The sequence below is a fragment of the Micromonas pusilla genome (genome assembly GCF_000151265.4).
Source record: "Micromonas pusilla CCMP1545 genomic scaffold MICPUCscaffold_14, whole genome shotgun sequence".
NCBI lineage: Eukaryota > Viridiplantae > Chlorophyta > Mamiellophyceae > Mamiellales > Mamiellaceae > Micromonas > Micromonas pusilla.
In genome coordinates, this window is record NW_003315895.1 from 493,340 (window position 1) to 515,482 (window position 22,143).

Genomic DNA, 22,143 nt, shown 5'->3' on the forward strand with positions numbered 1-22,143 from the left:
ATTTTTTTGGAATCGACGGACGTCTACGCGTCTTCCGTCTTTTGACGCTTCGGGATGCGAAACGACCCCGGCTGCGGGCTCGCGAGGAGCCCGTCCAACGCGTCGTCGCCCTCAGTTTCAGTCGTCGCCACCGGTGCGGGTCCGTCCTCCTCCTCCTCCTTCGCGTTCTTCTTCTTCTTCTTCTTCGTTTTCTTCCCGCCTCCTCCGCCGCCTCCTCCGCCGCCGCCCCCCGCCGCCCCCGCTCCCGCCGCGGGGCTCTCCTCCTCCTTCTTCTCTCTCTTCTCTTTCTTCGCCGTCTTCGGCCGCGGCGGCGTCCGCAACTCCTCCGGCAGCCCCGCTCGCACGTGAGCGAGCTCCGCGACGAACAACGTGTTGTGCGCCCAGCCCGCGTGCGACCCGAACACCGCCACGATGGCGGCTTCAACCTCGTCCATCACCCTGAACGGCGGTGAAGCGATCGGTCAGTCGAACGTCTTGCCGGTCAAACGTTGAAAGGGAAGCGCGGGTGAAGAGTGGCGACGGGAAAAGTCCTCAAGGAACGGCGTGCACCACGCGAACGGGGTCGTATGGGAAGCAGTCTCACCGCGGCGTCAACGACTTGGACGCGAGCGCCGGCACGTAGTGCTCCACCGCGAGCTGCCACACGTGCGTGTCCACGGGGATCGCGTCGTGCTTGTCCAGGGAGAAGAGACACACGCACGCGGCGACTTTCGGGCCGACGCCGGGGAGCTCCGCGAGCGCCGCCCGCGCGTCCCGGTACGGCGTCTCAGCGGCGCGGAGTTTCATCAGGTACGCGTCGGGACCTTTCAATACGAGCGAACGTCGGGGTGGAGTTGAAAGGCGTCAGGTGGAGTTGAAAGGCGTCGAGGTGTGTCGGGATTGAAAGCAGCGAGGGGTAGTGGGCGGAGAGATGCGCCGGGCAGTCCGTCCGTCTCACCTTCCGGTTTGGCGACCAGCGCCGCGACGGCGCCGGCGATGAACTTCGCCCTGTACCCGAATCCCATCCCTCGCAGGGTCTCCTCGGACGCGGCCCGGAGCTGCGCGACCGTCGGGAACGCGTAGAAGTCGCCCAGGGGCTCGTCGTCGGGCTCGAGCGCGGCGGCGGTCTTCTCTGTCTCGGTGACGGTTGACGTTCCATCTTCTCCGCCGCCGTTCGCGTCCTCCCGGGGCGTCGTCGGCGTCGTCTTCGTCTTCGTCTTCTTTTTCGGCGTCGGCGTCGCCGCCGCCGCCTTCCGCATCCCGCGCACGCGCTCGTCCGGGGCCAACTTGGTGCCGTACGCCGCGCACAACCGCTCGACCATGCCGTGTATCCTCGAGATGTGATTGTTGCTGCTGCATATGAACGAGAACAGACACTCCGCCGGGTCCTGCCGCAGCATTCGGCACCCCGGAAGGTGCGGCGCGAGCTTCGCGAACCGCGCGTCCGCCGCCGCCCACGCCTCGGACAGCGACGCGAGCGACGTGGAGATATTGAAGTACTCCGCGATTACCGCCGCGTCCGAGGCTTCGCTCTCGTCGTCGCCGCGGCAGTGCACGCGGTACAGGACGTCGTCGACGTCTTGACGCATCGAGACGACGCGGCGGCCGATCACGCCGACGTAATCGCCGTCCGCGTTTTTCCGCCATCGGAACGACTGCCCGGTCGGGAGCGTGTTCTCCAACCGCAGCTCCTTCGCGGGCGTGCCGAGGGAGCGCCACGCGTCGTCGTCTGATTCGTCGTCGTTCGCGGACGCAGTCGCGGTCGCGCGTTTCCGCGGCGTGGACGCGGCGGCGGTCGTCGTCGTCGTCATCGCGTCGCGACGACCGCGGGGCTTCCGAGGTTGCGATCCGAGGTGCCGTGATGTCGGCGTGATGCCGCGCGGTCGGAGCTGAAACGCGCCGCTCGCGATGCTGGCTCTCGAGGAGGAGAGCGTCGCGACCGCGCGTCTCACCGCTGCCGTTGCGCCCGCGGCGGTGACTATCGCGCGGAGCATGCCATTCTCGCGCGCGCGAGGTGTGATCGCGGCGGAGCGGGGAGGCGGTCGGAGTTGGCTTTCTGTTTGCTTGGCGCGAAAACTTTTCGAGGGGTCCCGAGCCGTCGCGCCTCTTCGCCTTCCGCGATCCCCAGCCGCGCCGCCGCCGAGGTTCGACGTCGCGCGGCGGCGATATCGAGGCGTACGACGTAACGCGCCGTACACGTACTCGACGCGAGCGCGAGTCAGGAGGAGACGAGCGGGCGCGTCCGTTACGCGCGCGTACCGTATCGACGACGACGACGACGAGACGTCACTCGGCTCCTCCTCGAGCACGCCGCCGCACGCACGCACGCACGCACCACGCACGCACGCGACGCGCGCGCGCCGCCTTCCGTCCCTCTCCGCCGCATCGCTCGCAGGCGCGCGCGCGAATCGCGCGCCCCATCCCGCGCCGCGACCTCGACGCCCCGACGGCCGGGGGGACCCCCGTCGCGGTCGCGTCGCGTCGTCTCGCGTTCCGTCGTCCCTCCGCCTCGCGCTCACGACCCCCGCCCCTCCCCGCCCCTCCCTCGCCTTCGCCGCGATGTAGCCATGCCCATCACGGAGGTCAAGATGATCCACAAGGGCTCGTGGGGTCCGAAAGGGACGCTCATCGGGGTCAACGTCGAGGACGGCGAGAAGAAGTCCTCCATCAAGCGCAAGCTCGTCGGTAAGACGGGCCTGCGAGAGGAAGACATGAAGGTGCGTTCTATACACTGGTTCCCATACGACCCCGTCAGCGTGGTGAACGCCGATCCTTAAGGACTTTTGCCGTCGTCTCTCTCCGCCCACCCCTCGATTTCGATCACCGCCCTCGACGCCTTTCAACTCCACCTGACGCCTTTCAACTCCACCTCGACATTCGCTTGTATGGAACGACCCTGAAGCTCATGCTCGTGGGCATCTCGCAGTTTGGCTGCGCGGACCGCCGGACGAACATCAAACACGGGAACTGCGGCGTCGCGTTGGGGTCTGGCTTGGTGTTTCCGTCCGCGGCGAACAACATCAAGCCGCACCAGCCGCTGGCGACGAAGAACCGCATCGATAACAACGGGAACTGGTCCGAGGGGACGTGAGACGCGAGGGAGGGGGGAGCGACGCGACGGAGAGAGAAAGTCGCGTCAGTTTTTTTGTTTTGGTCTTTTCGTCGTCGTCGTCGTGTCGTCGTTTCAACGATCGCTAATAAATCTGTCTTCCTCTCGTCGCCGTCGCACTGCACGGTCCCCTCTTTCCTTCCAGTGTCCGCGCCACACAAACCGCGCGCTCACTCGTGGTGGTACGGATACCGAGTGTATTCCGCGTACACCGGCCGTCCGTTTTCGTCCAAGTGCAAAATCTCGAAACACTTGTCGCAGAAGAAGCACGGCGAACACGGCGCGAGCTCGTCCGCGATCGTGACGTGCTTCGCGTCGAACACGTCGCACATCTGGCATCGCCTCCGAAATGGGCGTCCGCGGAATATACGCAGCGGGTACACGTGTCGGTCCTTCGGGTCGTCCGCGTGCGCGAGCCGGATGTCGCGAATCGTCATCACGTGCTCGCAGTCGCCCTGATGCTGATAGCTGTAATGCTTCCCGCACGCGAGCGAGAGGTCGTTAAACGTCACGCCGCGCATCTCCCGCGCGGTGTACAGAGGCGTCCGCCCCGCCGCGGCTCTCTTCGCCGCCTCGCCGCCAATCTTTCTCGCCTCGACGATCGCCTCGTCCTCGCTCTTCCCCGCGTCCAGGAGTCTGTCGTACTCGGCGACGGCGGCTGAGGGCCGTTCCATACGAGCGAACGTCGGGGTGGAGTTGAAAGGCGTCAGAAGCGGAGTTGAAAGGCGCCGAGGTCGGGGATTGAAAGCGAGGGGTGGGCGCAGAGATGCGCCGGGAGAGAAAGGTCCTTAAGGAACGGCGTTCGCCACGCCGACGCGGTCGTATGGGAACCAGTGTGAGATAGAACGCGCCCGAGTGAAACGCCTCGAGGACGTGATCGCGCGCGCCGGGCACCGTCGGCGTAGGACCGCCGTTCGCTTCCTCGTCGAGCTTCTTCTGCTGCGCGATGATAGACTCGGAGTAGTCCACGGCCGCGATCGGGCCGGTCCAGCTGTGTATCGGGCGCTGCACGCGCGGGTCCGGCGGCAAATCGAAGACGCCGCCCTCGGGCTTGACGTACGGCACGCCGCCAGGGTACGCGCTTCGAGGTCCGGGCGCGCGCGGTTTGTCCTTCAACCACTCCGGGGTCTCCACGAAGTTCGGGTCCGGGAGCGGCTGCTCCTCGGGGTTCGCGCTGCCGTGGCGCCGCTCCCACGTGCTCGGGTCGCCCAAGTGCTTGTCGCGGATCTTGATGATCTCGGCTTTCGCCTTTTCAAAGAGGGCGCGTTCGCGCGCGAAATCAGGGCCGATCGGCGGCGGCGGCGGCGGCGGCACCGACGGCGGCGCCCCGAGCCCGCGCATGTCGTTGTAGAAGCACCCCTCGATGAAAAAGTACCCGTTCCGCGTCGGCGGGAGCCCGATCTCCTCCGCTTGAAGGTCCGAGCAGCACCGTATCGAGTCCTTCAGCTCCTCCAACGTGTTCGACCTGATCGACGGCGACAGGGAACGCGGGGTGAACGATGGGTCAGTCGCGCGTTGAAAGGGAAGCGCGGGGTGAAGCGTGAAGACGGGAGAGAAAGTCCTTAAGGAATGAAGTTCACAACGCGAACGCGGTCGTATGGGAACCGGTCAGCGCGGGAACGGGGCGACGCTCACCCGAGGCACATGAACTCCTCGAGAACTTGCTCCGGGTTGGCCGGGTTGTGCATCGAACAAAACACGACGACGTCCAAGTTCGGGGTGATATGCACCGGCTTCCCCTCGCGCGTCACGCCGAGCTCGTATTCCTCCTTCGTGGGGACTTTCCACCGCCGCTGGTCGTCCACGTCGATCGTGACCTCGTGGACGTCGTCCGCGGTTTTATACTTTGGCCTCGGCGGCGTCTTCCACTGGGAGGAGCCGTCCTCGGGGACGAGAGCCACAGCGCGCGAGTCGTCGCCGCGCGCAGCCTCGTCGTCGTCGTCGTCGTCGTCGTCGTCGTCGTCGTCGTCGTCGCTGAGGGTACCCAGCGCGGCGGCGCGCGCCTTCGCCTCCCGTTCCTTCGCGCGCTTCGCCGCCGCCTTCTTCGCCGCCTTGGCCGCTTTCTCTGCCGCCGCCGCGCGCTCCTTCTCTTCTCGCTTCTCGCGCTCGAGGTTCTTCTCGTGCAACGCCGCGCGGTCCAGAGCCTCCGCGATGTCGTGCGGGAGCACGAGCGGGAGCGGGATCTTCTGCGTCTTTTGTTTCCGGTACCTGGACGGGATGGGGATTCTCAGGTCCTCTTCGTCGTCCGCGTCCTCGCCGCGCGCGTCCTTCTCCTTATTCGGCGCGTTCGCGAGCGCGAGGATGCGGCTGTCGGCGCCGCCGCCGGCGCCGGCGCCGCCGCGCGCGTCCACCGTCTTCCTCGGCCGCCCCCGAGTCCCCCTATTCCGATTCCGCGCGGTCGCGATCTCGTCGTCCTCGCTCTCGTCCGCGGATTGAATCTCGCTCTCCATCGCCGTCGTCTTCGCCGTCGTCTTCGCCGTCGTCTTCGCGGCCCCCGGCGCTTCGTCCGCGTCTCTCATCTCCGCGTCTCTCCCGCCGCCGCCGCCGCCGCCTCCGCCCGTTCCCGGGATCCCGCCCTCGGGCATGACGTACGATACCCTCTTCCCGCCGACGTCCTCCCACACGATCGGCGTCTCGAGCTCTTTCTCGCCCTCTTTCGCCTCTCGCACGACGACGACGTCCGATATGATCGAGTATTCACCCGTCTCCTCATCCCGGAACAACTCCGCGACGCGTTCGGCGAGCTTCCGGACTCGCTCCGCGCCGCCGTCCTTCATCGCGCGCTGGATCACCTCGTCCACGGTCTCCACCGGGTGCGTCTCCTTCGGCTTCGGTTTCGGCTCTATGATCGCCCTCGCGGCTTCGGAACCGAGCGCGGCTTTCAGTCTCGCCGCCACGGCTTCGGGCTCGTCCGCGAGCGACGACACCTTGACGGGGAGCGTCGCCGGCGTCGGTCGCCTCGGGTCGATCACGCGCGCGGTCTTCGCGGGGACTCGCGCGATCGTGACGATCTTGTATCGCTCGCGGTCGGGGTCCTCCGGGAGAGGTTCGCGGTTCCGCCTCTCGCGCGGCGGTTTCTTCGGTTTCCTCGCGTCGGCGTCGTCGTCGTCGTCGTCGTCGTCCGAATCGTCGTCGTCGTCGTCTCCCCGTCGTCGCCCGCGTCCTCGCCCGCGTCCTCGTCCTCTCCCGGGGGGGCGTCCTCTCCCGCGTCCGCTTCCGCTCGCCGCGCCGCGTCCTCCCTCGCCTCGTCCACCGCGCGTCGTCCTCGTCGTCGTCGTCGTCACCGCCGCCGCCGCGTCGGTCGTCGTCTTCGCGGGCGGCGTCTTCTTCGTCTTCGGCTTGGTTGGTTTTCCCGCGTCGAGGAAGCCTCGCCGCAGCGGCTTCCCCGGGAACATCGACATCGTCGTCGGCGCCGGTCTTCCCGTCCGCGCGTCTTCCGCGACGTCCGGCGCGTCTTTCGCGGCGTCCGTCGCCGCCGCCGCCGCCGCCGCCGCCTTCGGCGGGCGGCCGCGCCCGCGCGTCGCGGGCGCAGCCTCCTCGGATCCGCCCGCGACGTTCTTCTCCGATCTCGTCTCCGCGCTCGCGCCGTCCGCCGCCGCCGCCGCCGCCTTCGGCGGGCGCCCGCGCGGGCGCTTCGGCGCCGGCGGCTCCTCGCCCGCGTCGCCGCCCTCGGCGGCGACGGTCGCCTTCTCGGGCGGCATCGCGAGCGCGATCCGGTCTGATGGGGCCGCGCGAATCGAATTCGCATTATTTTGAGTTTCATCAGTTCGTCCTTCTGTTCGTCTCGATCGAGAAGAATTCAGCGTCCATCACATCGCAGGCCGCGGCCCTCGTCTCGGGGCGGACGCGGGGTCCACGGCGCGGACCCCGCCGTCGGGATGGCGCCGCCCGACGCGGAGGACGCGGGGGACGCCTCGGAGTGCTCCTCCTCCGAGTGCTCGTTCCACTCGTTCGACGCATCGGATCCCTCCGCGTCGAACGAGGAGGACGACGATTCGACGGCGTCGCGCCCCGACGCGGTCGACGCCCGCACACCGGAGCCGCCGCGACCGGACGCGCCGCGCGGGGCCGCCGCCGACTCGGACGCGTCCACCACGTCGGGCTCCGACGCCGACGCGTCCACGTCGGACGCCGAGTCGGACTCGGACGACGAGCCGATGCTGAGCTACGCGCGAGTGGGCGCGTCGGTGCCGTCCGCGCTGGAGTCCGCAGACGACGCGACGTGCGCGGCTTTCGCGGCGAACGGGAAGCTCGCGCTCGGGCTCCGCTCCGGGCTCGTCCTCGTCGTGGACGGCGCGAGCGGGGAGACGACGCATCGAACGCGCGCGCACCCGGGGCGACGCGTGGAGGACGTGTCGATGGACGCGACGGGCGCGTTCGTCGCGTCGTGCGCGGACGACGGCGTCGTCGTCGTGCACGCGCTGGTTTCGAACGGCGGCGGCGGGGGAGAAGAAGGCGACGCGTCGACGACCGCGATCTTGAGGATCGTGTGCGAGCATAGTATAAAAACGGTCGCGATCGATCCGTTATTCGCGTCGAAACGCGCGCGCCGCGTCGTCTACGGCGGCGTCACGGGGGAGCTGGCGTTGAACGGGAGGGCGCCCGGCGCGGGGGAAACGCGCGCGTCGTCGACGTTACACGCGGGCGAGGGCGTCGTGCGCCTGACGCGGTGGGCCGGCGATCTGATCGCGTGGGCGAACGATCTCGGCGTGAAGCTGTACGACGTTCAACGGCGTCAGAGGGTCGCGTTCATCGACAAGCCCAGGGGGACGCCGAAGCCGGAGGAGGCGCGTTCTATCTCACGCTGGTTCCCATACGACCGCGTCGGCGTGGTGAACGCCGATCCTTAAGGACTTTCGCCGTCGTCTCTCTCCGCCCACACCTCGCTTTCAACGCCCGCCCTCGGCGCCTTTCAACTCCGCTTCTGACGCCTTTCAACTCCCTCAGTGCGCGCCGAGGGCGGCGTGGTTGGACCCGGACGGCGGCGCCGTCGCCGTCGCGTGGGGGGACTGCGTGAAGATCGCGCGCGTGCTGACGCGCGTGGAGCGGCGCGCGGGTGGTGGTGGTGGGGGCGGTGGTAGTGGTGGGGGCGGTCCCGCGATTCGGGGGACCATCGGCGGGCGGACGAAGACGGGCGAAGAGGAAGACGAGACGAGCGGCGACGAGACGTCGTCGTCGTCGACGACGACGACGCGATACGTCGAGATCGTCTCCGTGTTCCAAGTCGACGGGTACCGCGTCGCCGGGCTGGCGCCGTTCGGCGGCGACGCGCTCGTCGTCCTCGCCTTCGTCGTCGAGGACGACGACGACGAGGAGGAGGACGACGACGCGGCGGACCGCCGCGGCGGCGCCGGCGCCGACGCCGCGCCGGCGCCCGGTCCCGGTCGGGGCCCGCGTCGTCGTCGGTCGGCGCAGCCGGAGTTTCGCGTCGTGACGTGGGATAACGAGGAGCTCGCGAGGGACGCGTTGGGCGTCCGCGCGTTCGAGACGCGCGCGGCGAACGACTACGCGCTGGCGTGCGCGCTCCCGGGGAGCGCGGCGTCGACCGAAGAGGATCAGGAGGACGCGTTCAGGAGGACCCCGACGCCGACGTACTACCTCATCTCTCCGAAGGACGTCGTGAAGGCGACGCCGCGGACGTTCGAAGAGCGCGCGCGCTGGCTCGCGTCGAGGCGTAAGTACGAGCTCGCGCTGGAGATTTGCGAGGCGGAGTGCGCGTCGTCGACGTCCGCCTCGGCGTCCGTCGCCGCCGCGCTTCTTCGCGAGATCGCCGCGGAGTACCTGACAGAACTCCTATCCGAGGAGAAGACGCTCGCGAAAGCCGCGAGCGCGTGCCCGCGGCTGCTCCGCGGCTCCGCGGAGGAGTGGGTCAAGTGGATCGACGTCTTCGCGGGCGTCCGCGGCGGCCTCGGCGCGTTGGCGCCGTACGTGCCGACCGCCTCGCCGACGCTCCCTCGCGCCGCGTACGAAACCGTCCTCCTCGCGTTTCTCGCCGACCCGAGAGACCACCCGCGGTTCCTCGCCATCGTGAAAGGTGCGTTCTATACACTGGTTCCCATACGACCGCGTCGGCGTGGTGAACGCCGATCCTTAAGGACTTTGCCCGGCGCTTCTCTCCGCCCAGGGTCCCTCGCTTTCAATCCCCGCCCTCGACGCCTTTCAACTCCATCTGACGCCTATGAACTCCACCCCGACGTTCGCTCGTATGGAATGGCCCTGAAAGCGTGGCCCGCGAGTTTGTACGGCGTCCCCGCGCTCATCGCGGCGACGCGGCGGCAGGCGACGGTCGCGCACGCCCCGGGGGGATGGGCGGGGGCGGGACCCGACGACGACGACGACGCGGCGGCGGCCGCGAACGATTCCCCGACGTTGAAGGAGGCGCTCGCGGAGCTCTACCTCCTCGACGGCCAGGCCCCGAGGGCGCTCGCGACGCACCTCGAGCTCGGGAGACGCTCAGGTGCGTTCTACACACTGGTTCCCATACGACCGCGTTGGCGAGGTGGACGCCGATCCTTAAGGACTTTTGCCGTCGTCTCTCTCCGCCCACCCCTCGCTTTCAATCCCCGCCCTCGACGCCTTTCAACTCCACCTGACGCCTTTCAACTCCACCCCGACGTTCGCTTGTATGGAACGACCCTCAGCGCTCGAGTTCACGCGTCGGCACGACCTGTGGCCCGTCGCGGTCGCGTACGGCCACGGCGCGATCGCGCGTCTCGCGTCGTCGGACCCGACGCGCGCGGCGGTACAGCTGGCGTCCAGACGCGACGTCGACGTCCCGGCGGGCGTCGTCGTCGAGCAGCTCGAGGCGGCGGCGGCGGCGTGCGAGGAAGATGGAACGTCAACCGTCGGCGGCGGAAGCGGAAGCGGAAGCGGAAGCGGAAGCGGACCCTCGCGCGACGCCGCGCGCGAGGCGCTGTGCGCGTACCTGCGGGCGCTCTTCGCGGCGGACGAGGACGCGAGCGAGCCGTTCCAGGGGAGGATGCCAGAGTTGCTCCGCGAGTTTTACCCGGACGAGCTCATGGCGTTTCTGGAGCGCGGGACGGGGTACGACCTTCGCGCCGCGCTCAGCGCGTGCGAGGGCGACGACGACGTCCGGGCGGGAGGAGGCGAGACCGTGACCACCGTGACGACGTCGACGTCTCAACAACGGTCGTCGCGGTTCGCGAGCGAGCGCGTGTACCTGCTCGGGAGGATCGGCGAGACGAAGCGCGCGTTGGAGGTGCTCGTGCGCGAGGCGCGTTCTATTCTACACGCCGGTCCCCGTACGACCGCGTCGGCGCGGTGAACGCCGTTCCGTGAGGACTTTCTCTCCCGGCGGTCGTCTCTCTCCGCCCAGGGTCCCTCGCTTTCAATCCCGACACACCTCGACGCCTCACAACTCCTACTGAATGACGCCCATGAACTACACCCCGACGTTCGTCGCTTCGTACGGACCCTCGACCCTCAGACGCGCGACGTCGCCGCCGCCGTCGCGTTCGCGAGCCACCGCGCCTCCGGGACGGGCCGCGCGTCCGCGTCGTCCGGACCCCTCGACCCCGCGGAGGCGGACGAGATGTGGGACGACCTCATCGCCGTGTGCGTCGAAACCCCAGGCGCGACGCGAAAGCTGTTGGACGCGATAGGGAGGGGCGACGCGCGCGGCGCGGATCCGCGGCGGGTGGTGGAGCGGCTCCCCGCGGGCGCCGTCGTCGCCGGCGCGAGAGCGGCGCTCGCGGAGGTGCTCGGCGCGCGGCGTGTGGAGGCGGAGGCGTGGCGGAGGCGACGCGAGGAGATGGAGGGGATCGCACGGCGGGCGCTGAGAGAGCGGGAGGAGGTGGGGAGGCGCGCGTACGACCCGGCGAAGGTGTCGTTCGCGTCGTGACGACCGGGGGAGCAACTTTGTAGCTGCGCTTTTTGTGATCCAGTCGCGAAGAGCTTTTTCAAAGATCGGCTCGTGCCAGGTTCTGTTCGTGTGCCCTTTTAGACGGAGAAATGTAAATGCGGCGAGTAAATATCTCGCGATTCGGAACCGGAGCGCACTTGACCACGCGCCTCGCCGTCGTCTCGACGAGCAGCACACACGTCATGCCGGCCATCATGACCGCCGCCGCCGCCGCTCCCGCGGTCACGGCCGTCGCGCGTCCGAACGGACGCTCCGGCGAGGTGCGACCCGCGCCCGCCGTCGCTTGGAATTTGATTTTCGCACGCGCCCACCCTCCGCCGCTGCCTTTTTTCCCTCGCTCGACGCGTCCGGCGGCGGCGCCTCGGCGGCGTCCTCGCGGGTCGCGTCGACGCGCGGGACGTCCGCGCGTCATCCGCCGAACCCCGCGAGGAGCGCCTCGAAGGCGCTCCGAGACCCCGCGAGCGCTCTTCGGAGCCCCGCGCGGTGTCGCCGCGACGCGACGCGGTCGGACCCTAGCGCGCGTCGCCGTCGATGGATCCTCCACCCTCCGCGCGCTTTTCATCGATCGCCCTCGCGCTCCCCGTCGCGGCCGCCGACGCCCACCCCGTCCTCCATCCCTCTCCCCGCAGTCCTCAAGCAAGCGCGTCACCGCCGCCCCCGCGCGTCGCGCGCGCGGCGCGTCCTCCCTCCGAAAGGCCGTGAAGGACCCGTCCGAGATCGTCGCGGGCGTCGACCCCGCGCTCTTCACGGAGACAGACCTCACGTCCGCGCAGATGCAAGACCTCGCGTCGAGGCGCCCGGTCGGGAACTTCCAGTCACGGTTCGGCGAGAACGAGCCGAGGAAGGGCGCGGATATTCTCGTGGAGGCGCTCGAGCGCGAGGGCGTGGACTGCGTGTTCGCCTACCCCGGCGGCGCGTCGATGGAGATCCACCAGTCGCTCACGAAATCCGCCACGGGGGTCCGAAACGTCCTGTGCCGCCACGAGCAGGGCGAGGTGTTCGCCGCGGAGGGGTACGCCAAGTGCACGGGCAAGGTGGGCGTCTGCATCGCGACGTCCGGCCCCGGCGCGACGAACCTCGTGACCGGGCTCGCGGACGCGCTCCTCGACTCGGTGCCGCTCGTCGCCATCACGGGGCAAGGCGCGTTCTATCTCACACTGGTCCCCGTACGACCGCGTCGGCGTGGTGAACGCCGATCCTTAAGGACTTTTGCCGGCGTCTCTCTTCGCCCAGGGTCCCTCGCTTTCAATCCCGACACACCTCGACGCCTTTCAACTCCGCTTCTGACGCCTTTCAACTCCACCCCGCCATCGCTTTGTATGGAACGACCCTCAGTCCCGCGACGGATGATCGGCACGGACGCCTTCCAAGAGACGCCCACCGTGGAGATCACGCGGCAGATCACGAAGCACAACTACCTCGTCATGAACGTGGAGGACATCCCGAGGGTCGTGCGCGAGGCGTTCTTCCTCGCGTCCAGCGGGAGGCCCGGGCCGGTGCTGATCGACATTCCGAAGGATGTGCAACAGCAGATGTCGATCCCGTTTTGGGGGCCGAAGGTTTCGCTGAACGGGTACCTGTCTCGGCTGCCGTCGCCGCCGACGTCGCCGCAGATGCAGCAAGTCTTGGACATGATCAAGCGCTCGAAGCGACCGGTGGTGTACGCGGGCGGCGGCTGCCTCGACGCCGCGCCGGAGCTGAAGGAATTCGTCGACGCGACGGGGATCCCGACGACGACGACGCTCATGGGCCTCGGCGCGTATCCCGCGTCAGGTGCGTTCAATACACTGGTCCCCATACGACCGCGTCGGCGTGGTGAACGCCGATCCTTAAGGACTTTTGCCGTCGTCTCTCGCCGACCACACCTCGCTTTCAATCCCTGCCCTCGGCGCCTTTCAACTCCAACTGACGCCTTTCAACTCCACCCCGACGTCGCTTTGTATGGAATGGCCCTCAGACGAGAAGTGCCTGGACATGCTCGGCATGCACGGCGCCGTGTACGCCAACTACGCGATCGACTCCGCGGACTTACTCCTCGCGTTTGGCGTCCGCTTCGACGATCGCGTCACCGGAAAGCTCGACGCGTTCGCCGCGAGGGCGTCCATCGTGCACATCGACATCGACCCCGCGGAGATTGGGAAGAACAAAGAGGCGCACTGCGCGGTGTTCAGCAACATCAAGCCCGCGCTGAAGGTTTTGAACGGTCTCATCAAGGCGGATCAGACCGCGGATTCCCTCCCGGACTTTTCCGAGTGGCGCGCGGAGATCGAAGCGCAGAGAGAAAAGTTTCCGTTTACCTACGCGGACACGTCCGACTACATCGTCCCTCAGTACGCCGTCGAGCTCCTGTGCGAGAGGACGGAGGGCAAGGCGATCGTGTCCACGGGCGTCGGGCAGCACCAGATGTGGGCGGCGCAGCACTACAAGTTTGAAGAACCGAGGAACTGGCTCACGTCTGGCGGGTTGGGAAGCATGGGCTTCGGCTTACCTGCGGCGATCGGCGCCGTCGCCGCGCGCCCCGACTGCGTCGTCGTGGACGTCGACGGCGACGGCTCCTTCGTCATGAACATCCAGGAGCTCGCCACGCTGCACGCGGAGAACCTCCCGGTGAAGATGTTCGTCCTGAACAACCAGCACCTGGGCATGGTCGTGCAGTGGGAGGACCGGTTCTACGGCGCGAACCGAGGACACACCTACCTCGGCTCGCCGGACGTGGAGTACCACGAGACGAAGGACGAGAAGGACATCTTCCCGGACTTCGTCGCCATCGCGGAGGGGTTCCGCGTCCCGGCGGAGCGCGTCGTGCGAAAGGAGGATCTGAGGCCGGCGATTCAGAGGATGCTCGATCACGACGGGCCGTATCTGTTGGACGTGATGTTCCCGCATCAGGAGCACGTGTTGCCGATGGTGCCGGGGGGGGGGACGTTCAAGGACACCATCACCACCGGGGACGGGCGGACGCCCGAGCTCAAGGACATGAAGACGTTGTGATGAGAAGCGCGATGAGAAGTGCGGTGCGGTGCGGTGCGGTGCGGTGCGGTGCGGTGGAGGAGGAACGAACATAGTGCGCTAACTGATTGTGATGCTAATTGAGTTGATCATCGCGCGCGACGGTCGACGAGCGAAGAAGCGCGTCCCGCCGCTATCTCTCGCGCGCGAAAAAGATTTATTTCGCGATCCGCGAGAGAGCGCTCCGCTCCGATGGATCCGAGACGGCGTCGGTTTTCTCGCGACGCGCACGTACCCCTCCGCAGTTGACCCGCGCGCGGCGGCGCGACGTGTTCTCGCGCGACGCGACCCGCGACCGCGCCCGCGCGAGGGCGCACGGCGACGTCGCCGCGCATCGGAATCGTCGCGACGCGTCGCCGCGAGCGCGCGGTGGGGCCAGACGCGCGCGAGGTCGATCGATCGCGGGTGCCTAAAAAGGACGAGCGGTCGCGAGAGGCGTCGAGAGCTCGTCTGCTAGGATGTCGCGTCGCGCGCCGCCCCCCGCGGGTCCCGGCCTCGCCCCCGCGCCGCTTCGACGCTCCGTGGACGAGGCCGCGCTGAACGCGAAACTCAGGGAGCTCAGAGAGGCGATGAGCAAGGAGAAGGTGGCGCGCGAGGGCGCGCGCGCCCGCCAGGCTGCGGGGGGCGGCCACATCTGGGCGTCGTCGCGCGCGTCCGCGAACGCCGTCCGCGTGACGCGCAACGGCGGCCGACTCCGCGAGCTCAGCGCGGAGGAGCTCGAGCGCATACAGAGGATCAGGCAGGAGGAATCCCCGAGCGCGCGAGCGGAGGCGGCGATGCGACGCGCGGAGGCCGAGGGCGCCGCGGACGGAGGACGCCGGCGACGCCTCGCGCCCATCGAGCACGCGCCGACGACGTACCACCCGCCGACGCGGGCGCCGCCGCGTCCGACGCGGCCGCGGTCGCCGCGGTTCATCGAGCACGTGATATACTCCACCGCGCGGGGGCCGACGCCGACGCCGGCGCCGCCGCCGGGTGGGCCGCCGAGCCACGCGCGGCCGAGGAGCGCGCGGCCGGGCGGACACGGCGCGTACCGCCCGAGGACCGCGGAGCTGAACGAGCCGTTGGAAGAGTTCGGCGGGGAGCTTCACCACGCGCCGGAGCCGGAGCCGGAGCCGGAGCCGGACGCGCGATTCGGGACACGCGGCGGGCGGGTGGAGATCGTGAACGAGACCCCGAGCCTGTGGGAGGGCGAGGTGGACGAGGAGGCGAACCGACGGGAGTTCGAGGAAGCGCTGAGGGAGTGGCGGTCGGGGGGCGCCGAGGCGTCGGCGACGGCGACGACGACGGCGACGACGCCGGCGACGGCGGCGGCGGCGGCGATGGAGACGCAGACGGAGACGGTCGCGGTCGCGACGCGGGAGCGACCGAGGACGGCGCGGCTGAGCGACGTCCCGAAGGGGTCGTCATACTTTGAGCGTCTGCTCGCGATGAACGCGGAGCGGGTGGCGGGAAGCGAAGCGATGCGACGAGGACGCGCCGGCGCCGCGAAGAAAAAGTCAAAGACGGCGAGCGTCGCGCGGGGGTGACGAGAACTGTAATACCCGCGGAGCGAGTCACGCGCGCCTGACGATGACACCTTATTAGTCTTAGCAGATGGAAGCGACTTGAAAGAAGGCAACTCGTGATCGAGTTAAAAAATCAATCGCATCGTACGCGGGGCGGCGCGTCGTTCGTCACGACGTCCGTCGCCCTTTTCGTTTCCTAATTTACGTCGAGAGCGCCAGCGCGTCCCCCCGCGCGACACTCCGCGCCAACGCCCTCGCGCACCCCTCGTCCGCCGCGCACTCCCCCGCGTCCACGTCCGCGACGTCCCTCGCCACCTCCTCGCCCACCCTGCCCGCGATCAACCGCTCGACGACCGCCGCGGTCGTCGCCGCGCGCCGCTCCGCGTCGTTCATCGCGGCGGCGCGCGTCGCCGCCGTCTCGCCGGCTGCCTCGCTTGCGCCGTTGGTCGCCGACATGATCGCGTTCCAGCCGAATCCCAGGACGTTCATGAACGGGATCGTCAGGTGCCGCGGGACGAGCCAGAAGTTGATCGCCTGCGCGGGCATCCAGTACGCCCACATCATGTAGCACAGCGTGCTCGACGTCGCGCCGCCCGGAGACGCGCCGTCGTCGTCGTCGTCGTCGCCGTCGCCACCGGAGCTCTCTCTGCTTCTCAAAAAGCTCGTCGCCGTCCCCGAGAAGACGTCTCGCGCCCGCGCCGGCACCTCCGTCGCCGCGCACTCGCCGTTCGCCCACGCCTTCAACCCGAAGAACGTGGGAAGGTACACGAACGGAGACACGAGGAACGAGTCCACGAACACCATGGCGCTGACGCTCGCGCCGGCGCCGTACCGCGCGGTCAAGAACCCCCCCATCGGCTTCATCACCCGGTTATACAACCCGTACTGAAACGCGCCGACGTAGGATAACCCCAACGCGAAGAAGCACGCCGCCCTCCGCCAGTCGATCTCCTCCCTCCCCTCCACGATCTTCTGCACGAGGAGATCCGACCCGACGCACTTCGTCACGGACGTGATGAGCGCGGACGTGAACGGGTGCCGGACGAATGTGTTGGCGTACGCGTACCCCGCGGCGCCGACGACGCGCGACTTGACGCACGCGTGAAACGCGGCGTGCCGCGCGACGTCGAGCCACGAGCACCCGGCGTGCCGCAGCGCGATGCTGCTCGAGATCAACATCGCGGCGGGCGGCGGGGATGTTTGGCCCGCGACGGCTTTCGCCGCCGCCGATGAAGCCGACGAAGCCGACGAAGCCGACGGCAGCCCCGAGCGAACCCTAAACGCCGCGATCATATGCGGCACCTCCACGCGAAACGCGGGATGCGTCAGCGCGTCCCTCCACGACCCGCCCGCGTGCCTGAGCGCCATCGTCGGCATCAGCCGCCGCAGCGACGCCGCCGCGACGGACGACGCGGCGTTCCAGGCGGGCGCGGCGACGACCGCCGCGCCCATCGCTTGGAGCGCCGCGACTCTCACCTCTTCGCGAACCGCCGGGTTCGACGCCACGGAGAGCCACGGGACGCCCGCGCCGCGCATCGCGCGCATCAGGTCCACCGCGGTTCGCGCCGCGGAGTCGCCGTTCGCGGCGCGCAGCTTCGACGCGAAGTGCTCGATCTCCCACGTCTGTCTCAGCTCGAGGAGGCTCTGCGCGTGTATTTCGCGCTTGCGGTGCGCCCTCGCCGCCGCGCGCTCGCCCGCGCCGACGCGCGCGGAGACGGAGGACGGGCGCGAGGACGTCGACGCCGCGCCGCCTCTACCGACGGAGCTCACCGCTCTCAGGAGCGAGCGTTTCGCGTACCGCCACATCGTCGCCGTCGCGCGCGCGTCGTTGGATCCCGCCCCGACGCCGCCCCTCGCGCCCGTCAGTCAACCCTAGATATTTCTCCCCGCCCGCCGCGCGACCACGCCTCCTCGAGCCGCGCGACGCCCGCGCCCGCCGCGCGCTCCCTCTCCTCTCGACGCGCGCTCGACCCGAGCCCGTCCCGCGCTTCGCCCGGACGGCGCTCGTCGACGCTCGACGCCCGCGTCGCAGCCGCGCGTCTCTCCTTCTGAAGCGTCGCATTCAGCCCCGGTTCCAAACGTCCAGTCTTCCCCCGAGGGTGTGCGGCGTGAGAGGCTTGGGTCGCGCGAGCAAGAGGCCCTCGCGCGTCGGTTACTAAAAACCCATACGCGAGTGGTTTTTTTCGTACTACGTCGTCGCACGTCATCACGCAACGATTCTCGCGCGAGAAAATCTGCCACCTACGCGCTCGCTGCGGCGTTTTTTCCAGGTTTTTTCCTCGTCGCGAGATCGCCCGGGGCGTCCGCGTCGTGGCCGGCCTCGCACTCGCGCGCGCGCCCCCTTGTCTTCGCGATCGCGCGAGAATCGCCATGGACGCGTCCGCACACGAGGTACGTGGACGCGCCTTCACGTCCGCGCCGTCCCATTCGCGCTCGTTCGCCGCGTGTTTTCGCGATCATAATCGATCGTTCTCCCGCTGAGCCGATACTCGGCGAAGCCTCGAAAATCGCGTTCGCGCGCGCGTCCGCTCGCGCGCGTCCCCGCCGCGCCGTCCCCCCGCCGCGCCGCGCCGCTCCCCCGCGTCGAATCGCATCGTCGCATCCCTGACATCAGGGCGCGTCTCCGCGTCTCCGTGAACGTTCGCAGGCGACGACGCCCGCCGCGGAGGCGACCGACCCCGTCGCCAGCTCGGATCGCCGTCCCTTCGCCGACGCGCCCGCCGAAAACGCACCCGCCGCGCCCGTCGCGAGCCACCTCCCCGACGACCCGCGCGAATCGCTCGCGGACGCCGCGCCCGCGGTTCCGACCGCGAACGACGCCGCGGCGACGCTGATGGACGCGAACGTCGCCGCGGCGACGCCGATCGCGCGCGCGATCAACGCGGACGCGACGCGCGACGCGGACGAGGCCCCGCAGACGGAGCGCGAGCGCGAGCGCAAAGTGGACGAGGATGGGATCATCTGGGGATACTGGGACGAGGAGGAAGAGCGGGCGCTCGTGGAGGGGGTGCGGAAGCACGGGGCCGGGGCCTGGGAGATCATGCGCCGCGACGAGCAGTTCAAAATCCTCAGGCGCGTCCGTTGACGCGCGCGGCGAGCGCTCCCTCTCTCCTCTCTCTTCTCTCTCTCTCCCCAAACTCTCTCCTCCGCGCGTCTTTCGTCCCTCGATTCGATTAATCAATTCGCTTCGCTTCGCTTCGCGACTCGACTCGACTCGACTCGCGCTGACCGCGTCGCGCTCCCCCGACCTCGATCGACGCGATCGTCGCCGCGTCATCGCGACCGCAGGCAGCGCACGGGCGTTCAGTTGAAGGATAAGTGGCGGAACCTCACCAAGCCTCCCCTCGCCGTTCGAAAGGAACTTAACTCCTGGAGCGAGAGACTCGAGCCGCAAGACTACAAAGACCAGAAGCGTCGAAAGCTGCTGGAGGGTTTGTCCGCGGACGAGATCGAGAGGTGGGTGGTGGCTGGCGGCACGTGGGAGGACCTGGCGGCCGCGAAAGGCGCCGAGGCGGCCGCCGCGCTCGCCGCCGCGTCGGCGCCGACGTTGTTCTCTTCGGGCGTCTTCGGTGCGCCCGCGCCCGCGCCCGCGCCGGTCCCGGCGCCGATCCCGGCGGCGGCGCGCCAGCCCCAGTGGGGCGCGCCGCCGCGGCCGGGAGCGAGCTACGGCGTCCCCGAACCGCCCCTGTGCAGCGCCGTGGACGACGTCAACCCCGCGGACACGGACGCGTTCTTCGCGATGTCCCCCGCGGATCGCTGCAAACTTCTCCTCGCCCGCCTCAGGTGCGTTCTATACACTGCACTGGTCCCCATACGACCCCGTTCGCGTGGTGAACGCCGATCCTTAAGGACTTTGCCCGGCGCGTCTCTCCGCCCAGGGTCCCTTGCGTTCAATCCCCGCCGTCGACGCCTTGCAACTCCATCTGACGCGTTTCAACTCCACCCCGACATCGCTTCGTATGGAACGACCCTCAGCGTCGTCGAGGCAGAGCTCCGGACGACGCGCGTCGCGTGGCAGTCGGAACGCGCGCGCCGCGAAGACCTCGAACTCGCGCTCGAGACCGCGAGAGAAGAGGCGACGACGAGCATGCGCGCGCTCGCGGCGCTGAGCGGCGACGCCGCGACGTTCGCGAGGACGGTGTTGGGGAAAGATCACGGGCCCGGCGGAGGCGCCGCGGTGGGCGCCAAGTCGGCGTACGAGCACGCGCTCGCGGGGATGATGGACGTTGGCGACGCGAACGCGGCGGCCGTGCGCGACGCGCTGGGCTCGTACACGACCGCGCCGGCGATGAGCACCGCGGCGCTGCGACGACAGGCGAGAGAGAGCCCGGCGGGGAGGAAACCGAAACCGAGAAAAAAACCACCGCGGGAGATGGACGTCAACCAGAGATCGAAATCGGGCGGCGGCGGAGGCGCGCCGGGGGGTGTTACATCGAGAGGCGGACGCGGCCAGCGACCGCCCAAGTCGACGCCGCCGAACGACCCGAACGACCTCGTCGACATCTCAACTGACTCGGACGACTCCCCGGGCGCCGGCGGCGGCGCGCGAGGAGGCGGGGCCCAAGGAGAGTCGTCGACGGGCGGGAAGTTTGGAAGAGACACCTCGAACTTGGGCGCGTTCTATACACTGGTCCCCATACGGCCGCGTTCGCGTGGTGAACGCGATTCCTTAAGGACTTCGCCCGGCGCATCTCTCCGCCCAGGGTCCCTCGCTTTCAATACCCGCCCTCGGCGCCTTTCAACTTCAACTGACGCCTTTCAACTCCACCCCGACATCGCTTCGTATGGAACGACCCTTAGCCCCCGACGCGTTGGAGGTCGTCATGGGCAACGGCGGCGAGCGCGGCGTCGTGACCGGCACCGCGCTCGGGAACGCGTACTTCGCGCTCGAGGACGAGACGCCTCTGTCGATCGGTCAAAAGACGCGGACGTACGGCGCACAGCTGGTCGGGATCAACCAACACCACATCGTCGGGCTCAGGCTCCGGGCGAAGCTCAGGGAAGGGACGAGGCTGTGGATGGACCCCGCGAGCGAGGCGGAGGCGACGGCGACGCGGACGCACGTGTTGGCGGCGTGCGAGAAGGTGTTGAACGCGCTTAAGCGGCACAAGTATTACTTCGTGTTCGAGCATCCGGTGGATCCGGTCGCGCTCGGGATCCCGGACTACCCGGACGTGATCAAGGACCCGATGGACTTGGGGACGGTGGGGGATAAGCTCGCGCGCGGGGGGTACCTGCACCCGAGAGAGTTTGAGTACGACTGCCGCCTGACGTTTCAAAACTGCAAGACGTACAACTCCCCGGGGACGGACGCGCACTCCATGGGCGACGCGATGTTGAAGGAGTTCGAGAAGAATTGGCTGAATATGGGGTTCTGTTGAGGGAAACGAAACGCAAGTGATTAAGACCGAACGAGAGACGTGTGCGCACAGAAGACTGACGACGAAACGAACGCGAATCCTCCTCCGGCGACGGCGATCCGTCTCCAAATTTTGACCATCAGATGCTACAACTCCTCGCGCGCTCTCTTCTTCTCCCCAACCGCGTTCTTCCCTTCATCCCCCCACGCCTCGGCGGCGACGACGGCGAGCAAGCTCCGCGCGTGCGACGGGTGCAGGTCTTGCCCCGCTTCCCAAATCATCACCCCGCCCGTCCCCGCGGCTTTCGCCTCGGAGGTTTTCAAACGAATCGTGTCCGCGCCGTTGAACGCGTAGCCCCCCGCCTCGTCCTTGGACGGCTCCGCGCTCACGCCGTGCGCGGCGTCCAGCTCAGCGTACGTCTTCCACTCCCCAGTCTCCACGTGGCGGCCGTAGAACGGCAGACCGATGGTGATTTTACGCGCGTCCAACCCCGCTTCCTCCGCGTTGCGAATCGCGGCGCGCGCGAGCGCCGTCGACGAATGCGACCCTCGCGGATGATCGTAGCTCATCGCGTGCAGCAGCTCGACGTGTTCCTCCGCGCCGCCGCGCTTCAGCTCCCTCTCTTGCCGTCCGTCCGGGTAGTACGCCATCGTGATCGTCAGTCGCTGAGGGCTACCGTCGAAGACCTTACGCGTCGTCCGCAACAGCGCAAACATCCCGTTCCACTCCGCCGGCGACGCGGGATACTCCCAGTTGTAGTCCACGCCGTGCAGGCCGTGCGTCGCGCAGAAGCTCGCGAGCGTCCTCGCGAGCCTGCGTCGCTTCGTCTTCTCGACCGCGACGATTGGGAATCCTCTGGTGCGGCCGTGCCCGCCGAGGGACAGGAGGAGTTTGACGCCGCGCTTCGCCGCGGCGGCGCGGAGCGTCGTCATCGCCTCGGGGGACGGGAAGCGATCCAACGACGTCAGCGACCCGTCGTCCGTGACCTCCAAGGAGAACAGGATCAAGTGCGTGACGTTGACGCAGACCGCGTCCCAGTCGGTGGACGCGAACCGCCACTCCGGGAGGTACGCGACGACCGCGAACGGCGACGACGCGGGCGCGCCCGGCGACGGCGACGCGAACGACGATGAGGGTGCCGTGTCGGGGGCGCCGCGGCCGGGGAGGAGGAGGAGGACGACGAGGAGAAGCGCGAGACGCGCGGTCGCTCCCGCGCCGCCGCCGCGCGAGGCCATGCCGCGATCGACACGCCCCCGGCGGGACGTCGCGACGCGTCCCCGCGCCGCGGTCGTGTGT

General features: G+C 68.7%; 12 protein-coding genes across 12 annotated transcripts; 7 read left to right on the plus strand and 5 right to left on the minus strand.

The window, feature by feature from the left end:
- Positions 1-23: 23 nt before the first annotated feature.
- On the minus strand, positions 24-1,790 carry MICPUCDRAFT_22516 (uncharacterized protein; the record flags this gene model as incomplete). Its single annotated transcript, XM_003063408.1, has 4 exons — positions 24-438; positions 584-803; positions 938-1,076; positions 1,248-1,790. 4 exons carry the CDS (start codon positions 1,788-1,790, stop codon positions 24-26), a joined length of 1,317 nt encoding a protein of 438 aa, XP_003063454.1.
- Positions 1,791-2,546: 756 nt separating this feature from the next.
- Positions 2,547-2,756, plus strand: MICPUCDRAFT_53114 (uncharacterized protein; the record flags this gene model as incomplete). The annotated part of the gene is made up of 1 exon (XM_003063203.1): positions 2,547-2,756. The coding sequence occupies one exon, from the start codon at positions 2,547-2,549 to the stop codon at positions 2,754-2,756; it is 210 nt and encodes a 69-aa protein (XP_003063249.1).
- A 128-nt stretch (positions 2,757-2,884) lies between these two features.
- Positions 2,885-3,070, plus strand: MICPUCDRAFT_53115 (uncharacterized protein; the record flags this gene model as incomplete). Its single annotated transcript, XM_003063204.1, has 1 exon — positions 2,885-3,070. One exon carries the CDS (start codon positions 2,885-2,887, stop codon positions 3,068-3,070), a length of 186 nt encoding a protein of 61 aa, XP_003063250.1.
- A 39-nt stretch (positions 3,071-3,109) lies between these two features.
- On the minus strand, positions 3,110-4,057 carry MICPUCDRAFT_29674 (uncharacterized protein). Its single transcript, XM_003063409.1, has 2 exons — positions 3,940-4,057; positions 3,110-3,746 (listed from the first exon to the last, which is right to left on the minus strand). Exon 2 carries the CDS (start codon positions 3,607-3,609, stop codon positions 3,259-3,261), a length of 351 nt encoding a protein of 116 aa, XP_003063455.1. The 5' UTR covers positions 3,610-3,746; positions 3,940-4,057; the 3' UTR covers positions 3,110-3,258.
- A 721-nt stretch (positions 4,058-4,778) lies between these two features.
- On the minus strand, positions 4,779-6,789 carry MICPUCDRAFT_63829 (uncharacterized protein; the record flags this gene model as incomplete). The annotated part of the gene is made up of 1 exon (XM_003063410.1): positions 4,779-6,789. A coding segment is annotated over one exon (2,011 nt), but the record flags the coding sequence as incomplete, so codon positions are not given.
- Positions 6,790-6,966: 177 nt separating this feature from the next.
- MICPUCDRAFT_53117 (uncharacterized protein) lies at positions 6,967-10,373 on the plus strand (the record flags this gene model as incomplete). The annotated part of the gene is made up of 3 exons (XM_003063205.1): positions 6,967-7,920; positions 8,036-9,545; positions 9,730-10,373. 3 exons carry the CDS (start codon positions 6,967-6,969, stop codon positions 10,371-10,373), a joined length of 3,108 nt encoding a protein of 1,035 aa, XP_003063251.1.
- A 267-nt stretch (positions 10,374-10,640) lies between these two features.
- MICPUCDRAFT_53118 (uncharacterized protein) lies at positions 10,641-10,949 on the plus strand (the record flags this gene model as incomplete). Its single annotated transcript, XM_003063206.1, has 1 exon — positions 10,641-10,949. One exon carries the CDS (start codon positions 10,641-10,643, stop codon positions 10,947-10,949), a length of 309 nt encoding a protein of 102 aa, XP_003063252.1.
- Positions 10,950-11,116: 167 nt separating this feature from the next.
- MICPUCDRAFT_36361 (uncharacterized protein) lies at positions 11,117-14,070 on the plus strand. The gene is made up of 4 exons (XM_003063207.1): positions 11,117-11,230; positions 11,600-12,110; positions 12,306-12,743; positions 12,928-14,070. The coding sequence occupies exons 1-4, from the start codon at positions 11,153-11,155 to the stop codon at positions 13,959-13,961; spliced, it is 2,061 nt and encodes a 686-aa protein (XP_003063253.1). The 5' UTR covers positions 11,117-11,152; the 3' UTR covers positions 13,962-14,070.
- A 367-nt stretch (positions 14,071-14,437) lies between these two features.
- MICPUCDRAFT_53120 (uncharacterized protein) lies at positions 14,438-15,508 on the plus strand (the record flags this gene model as incomplete). The annotated part of the gene is made up of 1 exon (XM_003063208.1): positions 14,438-15,508. One exon carries the CDS (start codon positions 14,438-14,440, stop codon positions 15,506-15,508), a length of 1,071 nt encoding a protein of 356 aa, XP_003063254.1.
- A 78-nt stretch (positions 15,509-15,586) lies between these two features.
- Positions 15,587-17,514, minus strand: MICPUCDRAFT_53121 (uncharacterized protein). Its single transcript, XM_003063411.1, has one exon. It carries the CDS (start codon positions 17,291-17,293, stop codon positions 15,689-15,691), a length of 1,605 nt encoding a protein of 534 aa, XP_003063457.1. The 5' UTR covers positions 17,294-17,514; the 3' UTR covers positions 15,587-15,688.
- A 2,991-nt stretch (positions 17,515-20,505) lies between these two features.
- MICPUCDRAFT_22450 (uncharacterized protein) lies at positions 20,506-20,868 on the plus strand (the record flags this gene model as incomplete). Its single annotated transcript, XM_003063209.1, has 1 exon — positions 20,506-20,868. The coding sequence occupies one exon, from the start codon at positions 20,506-20,508 to the stop codon at positions 20,866-20,868; it is 363 nt and encodes a 120-aa protein (XP_003063255.1).
- Positions 20,869-20,993: 125 nt separating this feature from the next.
- MICPUCDRAFT_22528 (glycoside hydrolase family 18 protein) lies at positions 20,994-22,082 on the minus strand (the record flags this gene model as incomplete). The annotated part of the gene is made up of 1 exon (XM_003063412.1): positions 20,994-22,082. One exon carries the CDS (start codon positions 22,080-22,082, stop codon positions 20,994-20,996), a length of 1,089 nt encoding a protein of 362 aa, XP_003063458.1.
- Positions 22,083-22,143: the final 61 nt, after the last annotated feature.